The following is a 17,502-nucleotide window of genomic DNA, read 5'->3' on the forward strand; positions in this document are numbered from 1 at the left end:
TCTCTTCCAACTCAATGAGTCTATGATTCTATTGCTCTGTGTGTGTATTGATGTCCCACTGGGTCTGCAGTTACTCCCTCTCTTAGCCCTTTCCTGTTTCTTCCTGTCTCTGCTTAGTTAAGTACTTTTGAAAGATTAATGATGGAGCTGTTTCCCTGCCCTCCTCTGGGGACTTGCAGGGAACTCACGGCCTCACGGTTTGACTGCAGCACACTTTCTAGCTTCTGAGTTTCCAGAGACAAGCTGTATTTCGCCTTCCTCCAACTCAACCCACCCCTCAGAGGGCATCCATCCATCCAGTTCTGCAGTTTGTGCCTCCTTCTCTCTAAATAAAGGCTGGTCATTTCTAGCCGACATTGTTTCCTTCCTTCCTTCCTTCCTTCCTTCCTTCCTTCCTTCCTCCTTCTCTCCATCCATCTCACCTTTTCTGTTTCATATCCTCTTCTCATTCTTTTCTTTCCTTCTTTTCTGCTTTCCCTTTGCCAGATCCCTCCCCTCCAACTCTCTTAAATTGTAACCAAATCTTCTCTATGCATTTCCCTCTTTCTTCCCTTTCTCGAAATCTCTTACAGCTCTCTAGCTTAATATAAATACACCTCTCTATTCGACTTGACTCTCTTCCCCTGTTTTCCATTTTCTTTTCCTCTCCCAAAGTCACTTTCTCCCCACTTTTCTCCCAATGTACCTCCCAATGGTGCATCTGCACTGTAGGAATAATGCAGTTTGGCACCACTTCAATGCCCATGGGCTCCATCCCACCCAATCCTGGGATTTGTAGTTTTGTGAGGCACCAGAAAAGCTAAAGACCTCGTAAAACTACAAATCCCCAGAGTTGCAAGCTAAACCTCCAGAGAATTGGAGGAAAGAGGCAGATCAAGCTTCAAGAGACCATAAAGAAAGGAGAGCAGATCAAAGGATGGAACTGAAGCAACTAAAGTGGTGTCAAACTGCATTATTTCTACAATGCAGAAATACTGTATTTCGTTTGTTGTTCTCGCTTTCTGCTTTCTCCTTCCTTCCTTCCTTCCTTCCTTCCTTCCTTCCTTCCTTCCCTCTCCCTAAACCCAACTCTCTCTAGACTTCTATTAGTCAACCATTCTTAACCATTTGCTCCAGTCTTCCCTTTCTTGGCTTTTTAAAATTTGTTCTCTTTCTCCTTCCTCCTATCTATCTATCCTTCCTTCCTTCCTTCCATCCCTGTTTCCAAATTCCTCTCTCTCAACTCTCTCTAGATTTCTACCAGCCAACTACTCGTAACCACTTGCTCCACATTTCTCTTTCTCGGCTTCTTTTGCTCTTTCTCCTTCCTCCCTTCTTCCTCCCTTCCTTCGTCACCCCAAACTTCTTTCTCCAACTCTCTCTAACTTCTACCAGCCAACCACTCTTAAAACTTGCTCCATTCTTCTCTTTCTTCGCTTCTTCTGCTCTTTTTCCTTCCTTCCCCTATCTATCTACCTATCTACCTACCTATCTATCTATTTATCTATCTAATCTTTCCTTTCCTTCCCTCTCCCCAAACCTCTCTCGCCCAACTCTCTCTAGACTTCAACCAGACAACTATTCTTAACCACTTGCTCCGCTCTTCTCTTTCTAGGCTCCTTTCGCGCTCTTTCTCTGCAACTTCCATCTCGGGGAGTTTTCTCTCAGCTGGCAAAACTTTCTGCTCTCTTTCTTTCTTTCTTCTTCTGCTCTCTTCTCTCTTTCAGCACTTTCCTCCCCTGCCCTAACCAGCCACCTTCCAGGGCTCCAGGTAGCGACCAGTTCAGCTTCCCCTCTCTCTGGAGACTCTCTTTCATTCTCTCTCTCTCTCTTCCTCCCTCCCAGCTCTCTAATCTCCGTCCCTCCTCCACTGGCCCATCTCTCTCCATCCCTCTTTCTCTCTCTCTCTGTGGCTCATAGGCGGAGCGCATCCCCGTTAATCCCAGCCTGGCGCTCTCCGTGGTGCTGAATCCCTGCATCCCTGGACAGCGCCTGGTCCTGGGAAGCCCAAAGTTGGCACCCTGCGCGCCTCTGCCAACCTCTTCCCCCTCTTCCTCGGAGGAAGGCTGAAGGAGCCCCAGGGGTCCCAGGGGCCTGCAGAGGGGCGGGTGCTCTTGGGGTCCCCTCTTTTGCAGGGTCCCAGGCATTTCTGGCTGCCCCCATGAGGCTCCTGCCCGTCTTGGTGGGTCGGGCACGGGGCCAGGCGGGCAGAGCCAGGGAGGGCTGGTTCCTCAGGCGCCCTGCCTCCACTTGAGAGAGAGAGAGCTGGAGGGGAGGCTGAGCTGAGAGAGAAGAGGAAGAACAAGAACAAGGTGGAAGAGGAGAAGGAGGAGGAGGAGGGAAACGGTGCAGAGAGGAAGCAAAAAGCCAAAGGAGTCAAGAAAGGGAAGAGGAAAGATAAAGGAGGCAGACCAAACCCCCAGAGACCAGAAGGAAAAAAGGGCAGATTAAATCTGCAGAGACCAGAAGGAATGGGGGTCTCACCAAATCTCCAGAGAACTTAAAGAAAGGAGGATCAGAGCATTATCTCCAGAAACCCGAAGGAAAGGTGTGCAGACTAAACCTCCAGAGACCCCAAGGAAAAGGGGGACTCAGCAAACCTCCAGAAACCAAAAGGAAAGAGGGGCAGACCAAACCTCCAGAGAACTTAAAGAAAAGATTATCAGACCATATCTTTAGAGACCAGAAGGAAAGGGGGTCTTACCAAACCTCCAGAGAACTTAAAGAAAGGAGGGGGCAGCCTAAACCTCCAGAGATCAGAAGAAAAGGGGGGCTCACCACATCTCTAGAGACCATAAGGAAAAGGGGGAGCAGCCCAAACCTCTAGAGAACTTAAGGAGGATCAGATCATATCTCCAGAGACCTGAACCTCCAGAGAGGAGCAAGCAAGGGAGCAAAGTCCCAGCCTCTTTGCCTGCCTCTGCCCCCATCCACCCGCCCAGCCCCTGAAGCCTCCCTGACCTCAGAGCCCCTGGCCTCCCAGGCCGCCTTCGGGATGTCCTGCTGGAGTCTTTAATTGTTCGCCTCCAAAGGTGAACCTGGGACGCCTCACCTCGAGGAGATCCTCAGCTGCCTTTCTGCTTCTTCCTTGGCACCAAAGGAGCCCAGGCAGGCGCCATGGAGTTTCGGAAAGAAGAGTTTAAGAAGTTCACAGGGAGGACCTTAGGACACCTGCACAGGTGAGGAAGAGGAGGAAGGGGACACCTGGGGGCTGAAGGAAGGGCCAGGGGACCAGATGTCCTAGCCACAAAGGAGGACAAGGCACTGCAAAATGTAGGATACCCCAGGAAAAAATGGAGGGCATTACCTAAAGACAGTGATCTAAATATAAATTCATGGCATGTGGTTTATTTACAGCTGTATTAGATATATTGTATTGTTTCTTGCAGGGGAACAGCAAATTTGATATAATAATAATATTAATAATAATAATAATATCAATAGTTTTTTGTGGGTTTTTCAAGCTACGTGGCCATGTTCTAGATGACTTTATGGCTACTTTATAGCCCGAAAAACCCACAAAAAACTATGGATGCTGGCCATGAAAGCCTTCGGCTTCACAATAATATCAGTATTAACTGGGACTCTGGGCAACTTGCAATATTTTAAAAACAACAGTACAATTAAAAGCATACCAAAATAGTCCATTAAAACAGAATTAAATCACTACAATGTTTAAACAAATTGCATGTTACAGTACACCATACAGTTTTAAAAGATTAAAAAATATATATGTTTATTCAATGGTCTTGCTCAGTCAGGCTCAACATGGAGGGCATTTGGGAATTCCTCCTGGACAGTAAGTGGGAATGTAGGACATGTCCTGGAAAAGGAGGACATCTGGTCACCCTGGGTAAGAGGGGAGTTAGCCATGCTTGCCAGTTGTAGCCAAAATGGACAACTCCTTCATAGGATTCACAGGGGTTTTATTTGGGCATAGGTATTCTTTGGTGAAGAGCAGCAGTCCACTTTGGAGGCTGTGTGGTTGTGTGAATGAGATTTTTCTGTGTTGGAGCAAAATTTAGCACCAGACTGATCAAAAAAGAAAAAGGAGGGAAAGGAAAGGACTTTAAAGGAAAAGGGGGAAAAGAAAAAGGAGGGGAGAGCACATTAGCACCGGATTCCCAGTGATTGAGCGGCATATAAATTAATCCCATTATTATTATTAGTAGCAGCAGTAGTAGTACATTATCTTAGTATTTTATAATGTGGTGTTTTATCATTTGCTTTTTATCATATATGTTCTGATGTACTGCCTTTTGCTGGAAAGGGTGTTATAAGTAAACATCATCATCATCATCATCATCATCATCATCATCATCATCATCATCATCACCACTTTAGACTTCAGGTCCCATTCATTTTTTCCTGAGGTGGTGGGCAAACTTCCTTGAGGTGACTTGGGCTGTGCATGTGTGAATGTTTCATATTTGCAGTGGGACATGTCCACTCCTTACATACTTACGTTCTCGGTCTTTCCAATGTACACATGCTTCTCTACAGCTCACCTGCATGCACTCACGTACACACAGTGGTACGCTCACAAGCGTGTGCACATGACCTCAGTTTTTCCCAAATACTCCCTTGAAATACCTCAGAGTCACCCCCTTGCCTCCCCCAGTAAGTCTAGGGCTGAACAGATGGTCTCAAGCTAAGTGATGTCTTCACACAACTGTGGGAGCCAGGGTATGACATGGCATTTAAAAGATTGCATTTAGACCACGAAGAGACTTGGGTTCCAGTGCTACACTCAGCCACAAATTTCACCATCTGATCTTGAGTTAGTCATGCACACTTTAACCTTCCCCACAGGGCTGTTGTGGGAGGAATAAAACGGCGGGGGGGGGGGGGGGGAGAGGGGAGAGGAGACTGTTATCATGCCATCCTGAACTCCTTGGAGGACAGCTTGGGTTAAAACATTGCATAACCCACATAGACTCATACACTCAAAAGGCTGCACATATAAATACAAGCACAATTCACAGATACACTTGTTTCGCACCTTATGACACAGATTTTCTAACATTTTCTTAACAAAATTACAATACACATCTTTGCTTTCTCCCTGTCTCCTGCCTCCTCCCTTCTTCATCTACCTCCTCTCCACCACAGCCCAGTTCACCCTCCCTCACTTCAATCCACCTTCCATCCAGTTTATTTTTAAAACTCTCTCTCTCTCTCTCTCAATCCTCTCTCTGTCTCTCTCTCTCTCTTACTCTTTGGACAGATGGAGCCTCTCAGCTGAGAACCCGGGTGTTTTTTCCATACTTGTTTGCATGAGGCACATGGGCAAAATGTTTTGGCTTGTTCTGTTTTCCCCATCTGAATACCACTTAATGAAATCTCTCCACTACCCTGCCCTCCCCCTGCCATCCTTTTGGCTTTACTCTGTTAGAACTTAGCCAACCATTGGATGTTGTAAGTGATCAGGAAAGTGGGGTGGCAGGGTGGGGTGGGGGGTGTTTGAGAAAGGCAAATGCAATAAGAACAAGAGGAGTGGAATATTTATACTCTATCTCCTCATTTTCAATTCCTCCCCTACAGTCATCTCTTTTACCTGCAACACCACACAGTACAGAAACACAATGATCCAAGTACCTAGATTCTTTGGCCACCCTGAATGTGTACCTTCAAGTTCCCTTATGGTGACCTCATTAATTTCACAGGGTTTTCTTGGGCAAAAAATACCCAAAGGTGGTTTTGCCAGCTTCTTCTCCTAAAATATAGTTTTAGTATTCATTGGCAGTTTCCCATCCAAGCACAATCTAGGGCTGATCCTGCTTAGCTTCCAAGATCAGATGGTGCATTTAGGATATTTAGGCCTTCAAGGCTGAATGCTGCATATTCTTATGATTAAATTTCATCCACCACCAGCACAGGAGAAAACAGAAGTGTTCCAGAGGGGAAAGAACCCTTGAATTGATTTAAAACAACAAGAAGAACAGTTGGATAGCAAGGAGCAGGTGGGTGGGTAGGAGCCATGGTGGGGGCTATGAATTTATTAAACCCATATTATCTCCATAAACCTACAGGTTAAGGGGTCAGATTCAAAGTGGGTGCCAAGTCCCAGGGTGGGAGATTGGTGGAAAGAGGAGTGAGTGGGAAACAGAGCCCCTGCACTGCAGGGGGCAGCATTGATAGAATAGTTGCTACTAATTTTGCCTACTTGAGGGTACTTACTGGGAGAGGGCAAACTACACTTCCCATCCATTATCACAGAGACATCAAAATATGAAATCTTCTTACAAGCATAATGTGTACTTGGAAGTCCCCTCCATGCATTCAGTGTAGCTTACTCCCAAAGAAACTTGCATAAGATCGGTTGCAGGCAGACTTGATTATCCCTGGGAGAGCTCAATGACAATCACTGCCTTAATATTTCTTAGTGCTTGATATTTCTTAGTACACTTCTGACTAATAATGCTGAACATGGGAGTCCAGATTTGTGAAAACATTTTTGGGAAGGGGGGAATCAGCTCCCCCAGCCCAGTCATAGGGAGGGCTTAAGATCTCCCCACCCCTTGATCTGGGGTCCCATGGTGGGACATCTTAGGATAAGACTATGAATGTGACAGACTTTGGTGACCAGATCTTCAGTGTCTCATGGAAAGCCTAACAGAAGCCAACAAGTCCAGGTAGTCTATAAAGGCACAGTTAAATAGTTAAAGGAGAGACTCTGGCAGGGAGATGCAGGCCAGAATATCCCCTCCCTCCTTTGCATGGGTTTGCCAGTTTCCCACACCCTTGTATTGTATCAAACCAAAGCTCTTCAAGGCTCAGAGAGGTCATGCAAGGTTCTGGTTGATGCAGCGTGAGGACAGTTGTTGTTTTTAAAAAAGGCAAGCAAAGAAAAACCAAAACCAAATCCCCAGCCCACCTTGAGGATGGAGGGCGGTGGGGGTGTTGGCAGCAGCCATGGGGAAATTGCTTTACATAACTGGCATGAATTCCAGTTCAAAATGTGCACCGTCATAGCAGAACTTCATAAAATATTCACCAGAGTTATAAGTGGCTACGCTGACATCTCTCCTTTCCTTCCTTCTCTCTCTCTTTCCATATATATATATATTTAAACCTGCACGGATGGATATATATATATATAGTGACTCTTGATGTCTTTGGCAGAGTTGGATACCTGCGCAGATAACAGAAATTCCCCCTGCCCCCTAAACATGGCTACCTGTGAACAAAAGAAGGATTTGAAAGGCACATCTCTAAGGAATTATGAGGATTAGGGAGATTCCAATTGACTGAAAGGGAGATATATAACCAGCTGCATTTCTCAGCAAGTGGAGACTCTAATCTCTTTTATTTAAAGGAAACCAGGTTTCTAGACCTTATGGTGTAAACCTAACTGTTAATGCCAAATGCAGTAGAACCACTGTATCGATGGGAACATGGTGAACTGACATTTAGGAAAGCTCCATTGATTCAGTCTGTTTACTCCAGTCAAGACTAGAAAGTAGATTTACAGCTAAGGCTGCTGAGCTAGGCTTGTTAAATATTTGTTAAAAATCTTAGATGCTCTTCAAAAGTATGACTTCTAGATCATAGGACTTCTAAAACAGACATGTCTCCTGCTGAGAGTCAGTGTGGTGTAGTGGTTGGAGTGTTGGACTATGACTATGGAGATCAGGGTTCGATTCCCCACTAGAGCTCCCCTCTAAGGCTGCCATAAGAAGGCACACAACAACAACATGTCTCCTACTAGCAGCACCAGGTGACTCAGTTATGCAAAATATATCCTGAAGTACACTTGTTTTGCTGAATTTATTAGAGTTGCAGAATCTGGCTCTTTTTAAAAAGCAGAATTTGAGTGGTCTCCTTTGGAGAGAATATATTTACACTAATCCATTGCATGCTGGGTTTTAAGCTACCAAAGAGGCACGGAAGTGCTTAGGATGGGGATCAGAGTGACACAAGACTGCAGGCTCTTACTGCTAGGAAATGTGCCACACTGAGTCAGCAAGGCTGCTGACAGCTGCTACTCCTACCCATCGTGCAGCGAGGTACTTGGAATCCTTCCTGTGCTGAACTACACCACTAAAGAGTTATAGAATTTTACATACTGCCCCAAACCACAAATCCCAGAAAAGCCCATAGGCACCTCTTCACCTCTCCAACAGTGATAATACAACAGCATTAAAGTAACTGATTTAAAATGTGTTGCTCTTTCATGACTGCAAAATCAGCAGCCCTGTGGTAGCTTGTGGGATCCTGGGCCAATAGGTCTGTGGGTCTGCTTTGGGTTTTAGCTTGAACTTCCAAGGAGTTATCCAAGGTTCTGGATGTGTTTATTGAATTATGATTCATGGGCCAGTGTGATGTACTGGTTTTGTGTGTCACATTTGGGAATCACACTGTCTTATTTTTTTTTTTCCTGTATTACTTTCAGACCTTCAAAGTAATTAGTTCCAGATTATACTTTATATGGGTAAATATAACCACCATATAGGTAGATGACCTGATTTTTTTTCCATTCTTGAATGCGGGATAAATTAACTTCTTTTGCTATGTAACTGTAGCATTTCAGTTCCCTGGTCCTTATTTCCTTTTAACAGTGATGCAAATAGATGGTAGAGGAATATCACATGATTTGTGGTGCTCAGATGGTTTATTTTTTAAAGTATGTATTTCAGTTGCTCTTGAGAAATGGGAAAGTAAAGAGCTACTGTTTAAAAATTATAATATGAAGCCACTGGGGAACTATACTGGAAACAACGGCAGTTTTTTACAAGGATATTTCTGAACTCTGGTTGTTTTTATGGTGTTTTTGGAAATTATTTTTTGTAGGAACAGACCCAAAAATTTATTATAATGGAGAGGCCAAGAGGAAAATAAATAAATTAAAGTAAATAAAAAGTCCTAGGAAGAGTCTGGAAAAGTTACATTTTGGGGCAACAATGTCCAAAGCCCTCAACCAGCATAACAGCTATTGCTGGAGGGGGGGGGGCTTTCTGTAAACTTTCTTCCTATGTTCCAGCTTTTGGACCCTTGTTGTCCAGCATTCTCTCTTAAGCAATTCCATAGGACAGCTATCGAAGAGGTTCTGCTTTTGTATGTGATAAAAGAGGTTTTAAAAAGGAGCCTCTGCTATTGGCAGGGAATGATGCATGGTCCCTTTCTGCTTCATTATGATGCAATAGGTATATTTATATCTATGACACATTGGTATCAGTTTTCAGCTAAGTGTCCACAGCTTCCACCAAAGAATCCTGGGAACTCTAGATTGCTGCTAATTCTGTACCACAGATCCCTACTTCCAGTCTTCTCATGGGACTATAGTTCCCATAGTTCTTCAAGTGGAAGATCAGCAGTTAATTTTTTTCTCAATCTACCAGGGACCAGAACCATATTAATCCCACTGGCTACAATTGTTTCTTGCTTCCCTGGAAATTCACCAGGGACTAACAGCTGATGGGTTATGGACCAACACCGGTCCAACCATCATCACTTTTGGGTAAGACTGCTCCCGGGACACACAGAGGAGACTTTAAATCCATTTAAGGAATTGGCATAAATAAATGATAAGCTTTTGCTGGGAACAATAAAGAGTCGGTGTGGGGCAGTTGTTAGAATATTATAGGACACAAGATGTCCACATTCTAGTCCTCACTGAAAAGTGGCAACCATTGTACAGTGGGCCCTTCTCTTATGTGGGGGATCTGTTCTGGACCCCCCCCCCCCCGGCATAAGAGAAAAAACACATAAGCTCAAGCCTCATAAGAAGTAATGGGGTTAGTACCTGCAGCGCACCATTACTCCTTCCAGGGCGCGGGAGGTGAGGCTTCCAGCGTATGACACAGGCGCACTGTATAACATTTGGCCAGTTGCTTCCTCTCAGTCTGGTCTACTTTACAGGGTTGTTGTGAGAATAAAATGAGAAGAGGGCATGGGAGGATGCTGACTGTAAGGATTTCCCAAACTTTTGTTGTTGTGGTTGGGTGCCTCCAAGTCATTTTTGATTTATGGCAAACCTCAGGTGAACCTATGATAGGGTTTTCTTGGCAAATTTCTTCAGAAGGGGTTTGCCATTGCCATCCTGTAAGGCTGAGAGAGTGTGACTTGCCCAAGGTCACACAGTGGGTTTTTGTGCTCAAGTGGGGAATCGAACCTTAGTTGTAGTTCAATGCTCAAACCACTACAACTATATTCCTGAAAGTACCCTTGTGAGGCTCTGTGCATGATTTCAACAATAGCCCTATTTGAGCTTTTTTATTTTCTCCCCAAAAGAAGGTGAAAAGACATTCTTGTTTTAGATCCAGAATTAGAGGAGAACCATTGAACTAAATGATATAAGCTACTAATGATGGGGAAATGCCTTCCATTCTGGAATCCTCATTTAGTATTGCCAATATAATCATATCCTGTGTATGAAGGGAAGGAGGTTTTTGTTTTTTTAAATCCCCAAGACACCTGGCTTGGCCAGTGTTACCATGTTGGCTTAGCCAAGGAGAACCTTTACAACCTCCCCATTTTTTTGCCTACAACCCCCATCTGCCCCAATGGTAAGGAAAAGTCGAAATTGTAGTTCAGAACAACTAGAGGGATAAAGAGGGATAAAGATTCTCATGCCCTACAACATTTCAGAGATGAAATTGGGACGCATGTGGCCAAGCAATATCAGAGTTTGGTCAAGCTGACAAAAGGTATTAATGAGGAAGAACAGATAAGCTAGGAGATGCTGCAGCAGTTTGCTTTTGCCTGAGTCTATGGGGAAGGGCAAGATTCCACCTCCTCCTTTCTTTCTTCCTCCCTCTATGAATCAATTGAGTGCCAAGTACTTTTACACTTTGAACTCAGTTTGTTGCAGTTGAAGTAAGCTGAGGGCTGGGGGGGGGGGGGGAATGGGAGGAGAAAAAATAAACAGGGACATTTTAAAAGCATCTGGATAAGTGGGATGACAGAGGATTAATCAGGACTGTACCTGCCAAACTGGGACAGTTGGAGGCTATGGATTCTGTGTCTCTGGGGACCCAACAAGGCAGCCCCCATGTTCTGCTTTATTGTAATCCTATGGTGATATTAGGAAAGGACATGGGGCAGAAATCTAGGGGCTCCATTCATGAGAATGAGCAGGGAGAGCTCCTCTCCAAATGAAGAAGAGCTGAATTGAACCACATTTTGAAGAAGTCCTGCATGTTCCTTTAAAAAAAAAGTGCAATCCATAAGACCATTAGAGTCTAAAAGTACCTAAATTGCACTTCTGGTAAGCCTTCATCCTGTGCCAGCCACGTCCTGAGCAAGCAAACTATTAACCAAAGTAAAAAGGCAGGGAGATAAATCTGGCATGTAAAAAGGGTGCCCTTAGACAGTCTCACTAGAGAGCCAATGTGGTGTAGTGGTTTGAGAGTTGGACTATAATTCTGGAGACCAGAGTTCGAATTCCAGCTCAGCTATGGAAACATTGGGTGACGTTGGGCACGTCACATTCTCTCAGCCTCAGAGGGAGGCAAAGGCAAACTCTCTCTGAACAAATCTTGCCAAGAAACCCCTGTGATAGGTTCACCTTAGGGTCACCATCAGTTGGAAATGACTTGAAGACACACAACAACAACAAGAAGAGGCAGTCTTACTAAGCTGAGCAGCCTTTGGAAGCCAGACCTGGGAACTGCAGGGAGTGGGTGAAACTGAATTCAATACAGTTTTGATTCAAATGCAACTGAGATTCAATTTAATCTTTAAAAGTTGTTAACGTTTCAAAAATTTATTCTGTACCACCACTCTCATTCTCAGTGACCTCTTGGCTTTTTGAAGGGAAAGCATATTTGTCACAAGATGAGAAGCTGAAACATTGGGTGTTAATTTTTCTTTCATGTCTCTGTGTATTTCAGGGCCTGGTATCCAAAGATGCCTTCCACAAACCCTCCCACTCACAGCCTGTTTTCCCAAGCAAACTGAACTCAGATTCCTGTGTCTTTGTTCCCCAGAATGTATCTTGCCACTTCTCCAACTATTTGTTCATGAACCAATATGGAGTAAAAGTTAAAATGTTGGATGGCATCAGTGGAAGGACCTGAGTTCCAATTCCTAATTAGTAGTACCAGCCCTTCAAATAGGCACAATGATACAACTGCTTTGGGAAGCTGCAGTGTAGGCTGGTGGCAGACAGGACTTTACATAAAATGTATATATGCTAATTTATTTATTACTGAGATGGAAATTTAGGCATAATTAGTACAATGCAAATAAAAATTAGCCCGTGTAGTGTAGTGATTTGAGCATTAGATGAGGATTCTGGAGAGCAGGGTTCGAATCCCCACTCGGCCATGAAAACCCACTGGGTGAACTTGGGTAAGCCACAGTCTCTCAGCCTTAAAGGATGGCAATGATGAACCCACTCTGAAGAAAGTTGCCAAGAAAACTCTGCAATAGGTTTGCCTTAGAGTCACCATAAGTCAGAAATGACTTGAAGTCAAATGACATCACCACACACAAATAAAAATACTTTGCCCTGCATTTTTATCCAAACTATAAGAGATCCACTACTGGGATTTGCATGAGTGTTGACTATTCAGCCATATATTTAGTGATATAATTAGGACTAACTAACAGAAATTAGGCCAATAAACCCTCTTTTAGCTGGTGGCTCTCATCTTCAAGGAATCAGTGAATCCACTCTGTGCTTCAGTCCAGATTGTGAAGGAGATAACCAAGATGTTGAATTCTAGCCTCAAAACAGGTTTAGCACCTTGTATGGCTCCATTAAATGTCAGACTAAAAACCAGAGTGAGTTCCCAGCCCCCTTAACATGGGATCCACCACCACCATTGGGCTTCTGATTTTGGTGTCATATGAAGGCAGCAAATGTTTTATTGTTTAATTTAATGCTATTGTGTTTTCACTGTCAGAGAAATGGAGAGGTGACTGTGGGCCTTCCAGGAATATGTGGCTTGGTGCAGAGAATTGTAGAAATTTCATCTCAAGTATCTCACCAAGTACAAACCTTGCATAGAATAGAGCCATGATAGTTAAAGTGATATCAAGCTGCTACAACTGAGTGTAGTATAGACACACTCTTGGTTGGCTTTGGTTACCATGCATCTTGATTTGGGTGAGGGACATGGAAGCTTCTCTGCCCTAGTGAGCAGAATGTCTTGGAGAGGCCCTTCTACTCAACCGTGATGTTTATTGAGTCACCTTGTGTTAATTTCTTTCTCTCAACTAACACTTGCAAGCAGGAATCTGGTCCTGAACTACCTCCATCCTTCCACCATCCATCCATCTAACCTTTGTCCAGTGTAAGGCAAGTTGGTGCCCTCCAAATAGTTTAGATTACAACTCCCATAACCCCTACTCATTGGCCATTATCTGGGGCTTATGGAAGTTGCAGTCTAAAATACCTGGAGCGTATCAGGTGTCTATACATAAATATAAACAATTCACTTTTTATTCTTCCTATATGTAACTCTATCCACCCACCCAACCCAATATTATCAGTTCCCTTCCTCATCTGTCAATCTCTCTTTCTCTTTCCATTCTTGCATGTAATCTAGGGAAAGTAAGCCTTGCATTGTCACAGCCAGTGTAGTGTAATGGTTACAGCTTTAAACTGGGACCAGGAAGACTGTGCTTCAAGTCCACTGGGGGAAGATAGAATATGAAATGTAATAAAACAATAGGCCCAGTTCAAATGTAGTAATCATGTAGTAAAACTTGTCGCTTTCATCAAAGAACAAGATGTGCACCCAAATGCTTCCTCCTCCTTCCTCTTTTCATTTAACCAGCTTCAGAATTGACATTTGGGTCAGCTACAAATCCTAGGATTCCACAGGATGAAGCTATGACAGTTAAAGCAGTGTTAAACTGCATTAATTCTGCAGTGCAGCAGCAGCCTATGTATATTTCCTCAGGTGCGTGGATCTTCCTCCATGCATCCTCCATGTATCTGAGGAAGTATATTAAGTCTATGAAAGCTTATACTATATCTTCTTTCATTCAGTAAGTCTCAAAGGTGCCACAAGATCTCTTTGCACAATGATATTCCAGACTTGGGCTGCTGCCACACTGCAGAATTGATGCAGTTTGATACTGCTTTAACTGTCTTGGTTCCATCCTATGCAATCCTTGGATTTATAGTTTGCTGTGGCACCAGGGCTGTCTAGCAGAAAAGACTAAATATCTCACAAAACTACAAGTCCCAGAACTCTTTAGCATTGAGGCATGGCAATTAAAATGTTGTCAAATCGCATTAATTCTCCAGTGCAGATGCAGCCTAAACAGCTATGTCTCTGAATGCTATCAACCAAAGGGTTGAAGTTGTGTCACTGATTTTTCAGCAGCTAAGATCTCTCTTTCTCTCTCTTGCCGGCCTGTGGTTGTAACATTTTGTGCGCAGTTGCTGAGAATAAGACAGCTGGCCCCAGAGCTAATCCTCCGCCTAGCATCCGGCGTAAAATCTTTTCATAGATGCTGTTTGGCTTTCCCGCCCCCAATACCCTAACCCTTATATAATGGGACTTGTCTCTGGGTGTGCGTGTGTGTGTGCTTGTGACAGATTGTGTGTTCAGTCGGGAGAAGTTCAGCCTCAACAGTGCTTCACCTGAAAAAATAATCTGATTTTTTAAAAGAGCCCTGGGGAGTGGGACTGAGGAATATATGTGGAAACTCATCCTTTTGAGTTCTTATCTGTAAGAAACTTTATTATGTGGGGAGATGCTGTGTCTTCTCAGATGTGAGAGCCCACATCAGTTACCTTTGACAGATGGACTCATTATGTGATTTAAGTTAAGGTGTGGGGGGGGGGGGTTTGATGGGCTGATGAGATTTGTTTTGTTAATTTTAGGGCATTAAAGTCTGATGATCACTTTTCACAGAAAGAAAAAGAAGAATGCCCTAACATTCCTTGTTGTAGCCCAAAGATTCATGCAGGTGAAAAGTTTGGGCTAAAAGCTCTAAATGTATGGAATAGAGCAGTCATTTGCTGCCTCTTGCTGGGTGGGAGGTGTGGATGATGGGAGTTGTGGCCTCTTTGGGGGCTGTGGATGATAGGAGTTTTAGTCTGGAAAGCAGTGGGTGAGGGAAGGCTGTATGAGAGAGTTAAGGATCAAAGAACTGAGTTGAACTTACTTTTAAGGAGATGTTAGGCTGACTAAATATGAAACTGGAGTTTTCAACTTTCAGTCCTTCAAATGTTTTGGAGTTTAGCTGCTAAAAGCTCCATCCAACATGGCCAGTGGCCAGGGATTCTGGAAGATGAAGTCCAAAATATCTGGACAGCCAAAGGTTAAGAACCGCTGCCCTTAACTTTCAGGAAAACAGAATTTATTGCTTTTGCACCCCAGGACTAGCAGACCAGCCAGGGACAAACCTGTCTCACTTTACAGAAGGTTTATAGCCAATGTCAAAAGTTGCATCATCAAAATTTCAAGGGAAAACTGAAAAGAGAAAAAGTTGAATTGGTATATATTCATAAATTCCAGTCCATCCGCAGGGGCATGAATAGAGACAGTGTTAGCACGCCAATATATTAATATGTGGGTTTTCATCACAGTTACACATGTAACAAAAACATTCTCCTTAGAAAAGTGTCTGACTTACAGGAAAATTTCTTCAGAGTAAGCAGATGTTATGGCTTTCACATCTCAAGACTAACAGGTCAACTGCTGACATCATCTTACACGACTCTTTGAAGGTTTAAGCCCAGTGTTGCAGTCTCACTCCCACAATACTCCCGGTAACTGCTTAAAAGTCTGTGGCATTAATTTTGCACATGATTAGTGCATCTGATTGTGGAAGATTCAAATTCCACAAAAGTTCAGATTTAAGTCTACAAAAATTTAAGAGCAATTCTAAGCACATCTGTTGTGTGTGTGTGTGAGCCTTTTTGTCACTGTCAATTTGTGGTGATGCCATGCATTTTTATACAGTTTTCTTAGGAAAAGAATACGTGACTGAGATAAATTTAAAATTGACATTTCAGTTTGTTTAAAACTAATTTAAACAGGTACAGGACCCACTAAACAACTCTGAGGAGCTTTTTTGTATGAAGATACAGTTTATTCTTTGATCCTATTTGCTGTAAGATGCGTGTGGGAAACCTTTGATCAAAGAATATACTGCATCTTCATGCAAAAAAGCTCCTCAAAGTTGTTCAGTGGATGTTGTACCTATTTAAATTCATTGTTAACAAGTTAAAATTTATTTCAAAGATGTGCTTTTGCTACAAAATTATTATATTATATTATATTATATTATATTATATTATATTATATTATAGCATTTATTTATTTATTAAGCACATATACTTTTCACTTTTTTTCTTTCATAAAACTCAAGGTAGTCTCCAGAGAGTGCCCACCTCAGACTTGCAAAGTGGCTGCATCAGATATCCTGAAACCACATGCTGGGACCAAATATACCTCAAAAATGTTTCCAAACTAGATATTTTTATATACGATGGTTTTATGATAGTAAGTGCCACAGAACAAGGAACTTTTTCATTTTGCCTTTTGGTCCTTAACATCTCCGAGGAAGGTCTGGGAAGGACTTCTTGTCAAATGTCTGAAGCCTGTCCCATGCCTGCTGTTAGCCCTGAGGTGAAAATCAAGATGGTGCCCCTTTCCATACCTTCCAAAATCTGACTGAACGGGCAACTGAATTTTCCTTCACTGTTGGTGATCAGACATCCTCCACTATACCTGAAGTCAAAAGGAGTCCTTTCACACTACGCAGTGATAACACAATGATTCTACTTTTACTGTGATGGTTCCATCCTATAGAACCCTGAGATTTGTAGTTTGGTCAGAGGGACTAGAGCTCTCTGGCAGAGAATTCTACCGCCCGTTCCGCCTAAAGCTGCCATGTGAAATAACAAATAGGGCTCCTATCCTTTTAACAGTTGTATAGAGGAAGGAATTTCAGTAGGTATTGCATGTCAGAAAGTGTTCCTGATAAGCAACAAGTGGTGAAATTCCATCTTCTACTCAATCATTTAAGGAACAGGAGCCATTTCCCCAGCAATCCCCTTCCTACAACAAATCCCAAGATACCATGGGATAGAACCATGGCAGTTACAGTGGAATAAGAGTGCTATAACTGTAGTGTGAAAGGGCCCAGGCTTATTGGGTGCCATGCAGCACATAGTTCTCTCTTCTAGTAACATGCCCCTGCCTCCCAACATCTGCCATCTGAGGCTGTTGCCTCACTCCGCTTAATGATGGGGATGATCCTCACACTGCTATTGATATCTTCTTTTCCCAAGAGAACCGGAGGTACTCCAGAGTACTGCGGATCTCTTAAACTGGGTCGACATCGTAAAACAGTGGTTTTGCTTCAGATGTAGCTGTACATTGTCTAGACCACTGATTCCCAAACTTTGGTCTTCCAGATGTTTTGGACTTCATCTCCCACAATTCCTGACTATTTAGCCAGCTGGCCGGGGCTTCTGAGAGTTAAAGTCCAAAGCACTTGGAGGACCAAAGTTGGGGAATCACTGGCCTAGACAGATTGCACTAGGATCAGGATGAGTCCAGTATATATCCTTAACATAGACAAGCTCCCCGGATCTGCTTTACAGAGGTG

At 43.4% G+C, this 17,502-nt stretch overlaps 1 protein-coding gene across 1 annotated transcript in view; it reads left to right on the top strand.

Moving 5' to 3' along the window:
* Window positions 1–2,345: 2,345 nt before the first annotated feature.
* The window catches only part of SLC17A7 (solute carrier family 17 member 7), a 58,111-nt gene continuing 42,954 nt past the window's right edge, over window positions 2,346–17,502 (top strand). Inside the window, 1 exon segment of the mRNA XM_042471077.1 lies at window positions 2,346–3,158. Coding sequence (XP_042327011.1) covers window positions 3,097–3,158 — 62 coding nt within the window. The 5' untranslated portion in view covers window positions 2,346–3,096.

The sequence above is a fragment of the Sceloporus undulatus genome, chromosome 6, assembly GCF_019175285.1.
Source record: "Sceloporus undulatus isolate JIND9_A2432 ecotype Alabama chromosome 6, SceUnd_v1.1, whole genome shotgun sequence".
Classification (NCBI taxonomy): Eukaryota; Metazoa; Chordata; class Lepidosauria; order Squamata; family Phrynosomatidae; genus Sceloporus; species Sceloporus undulatus.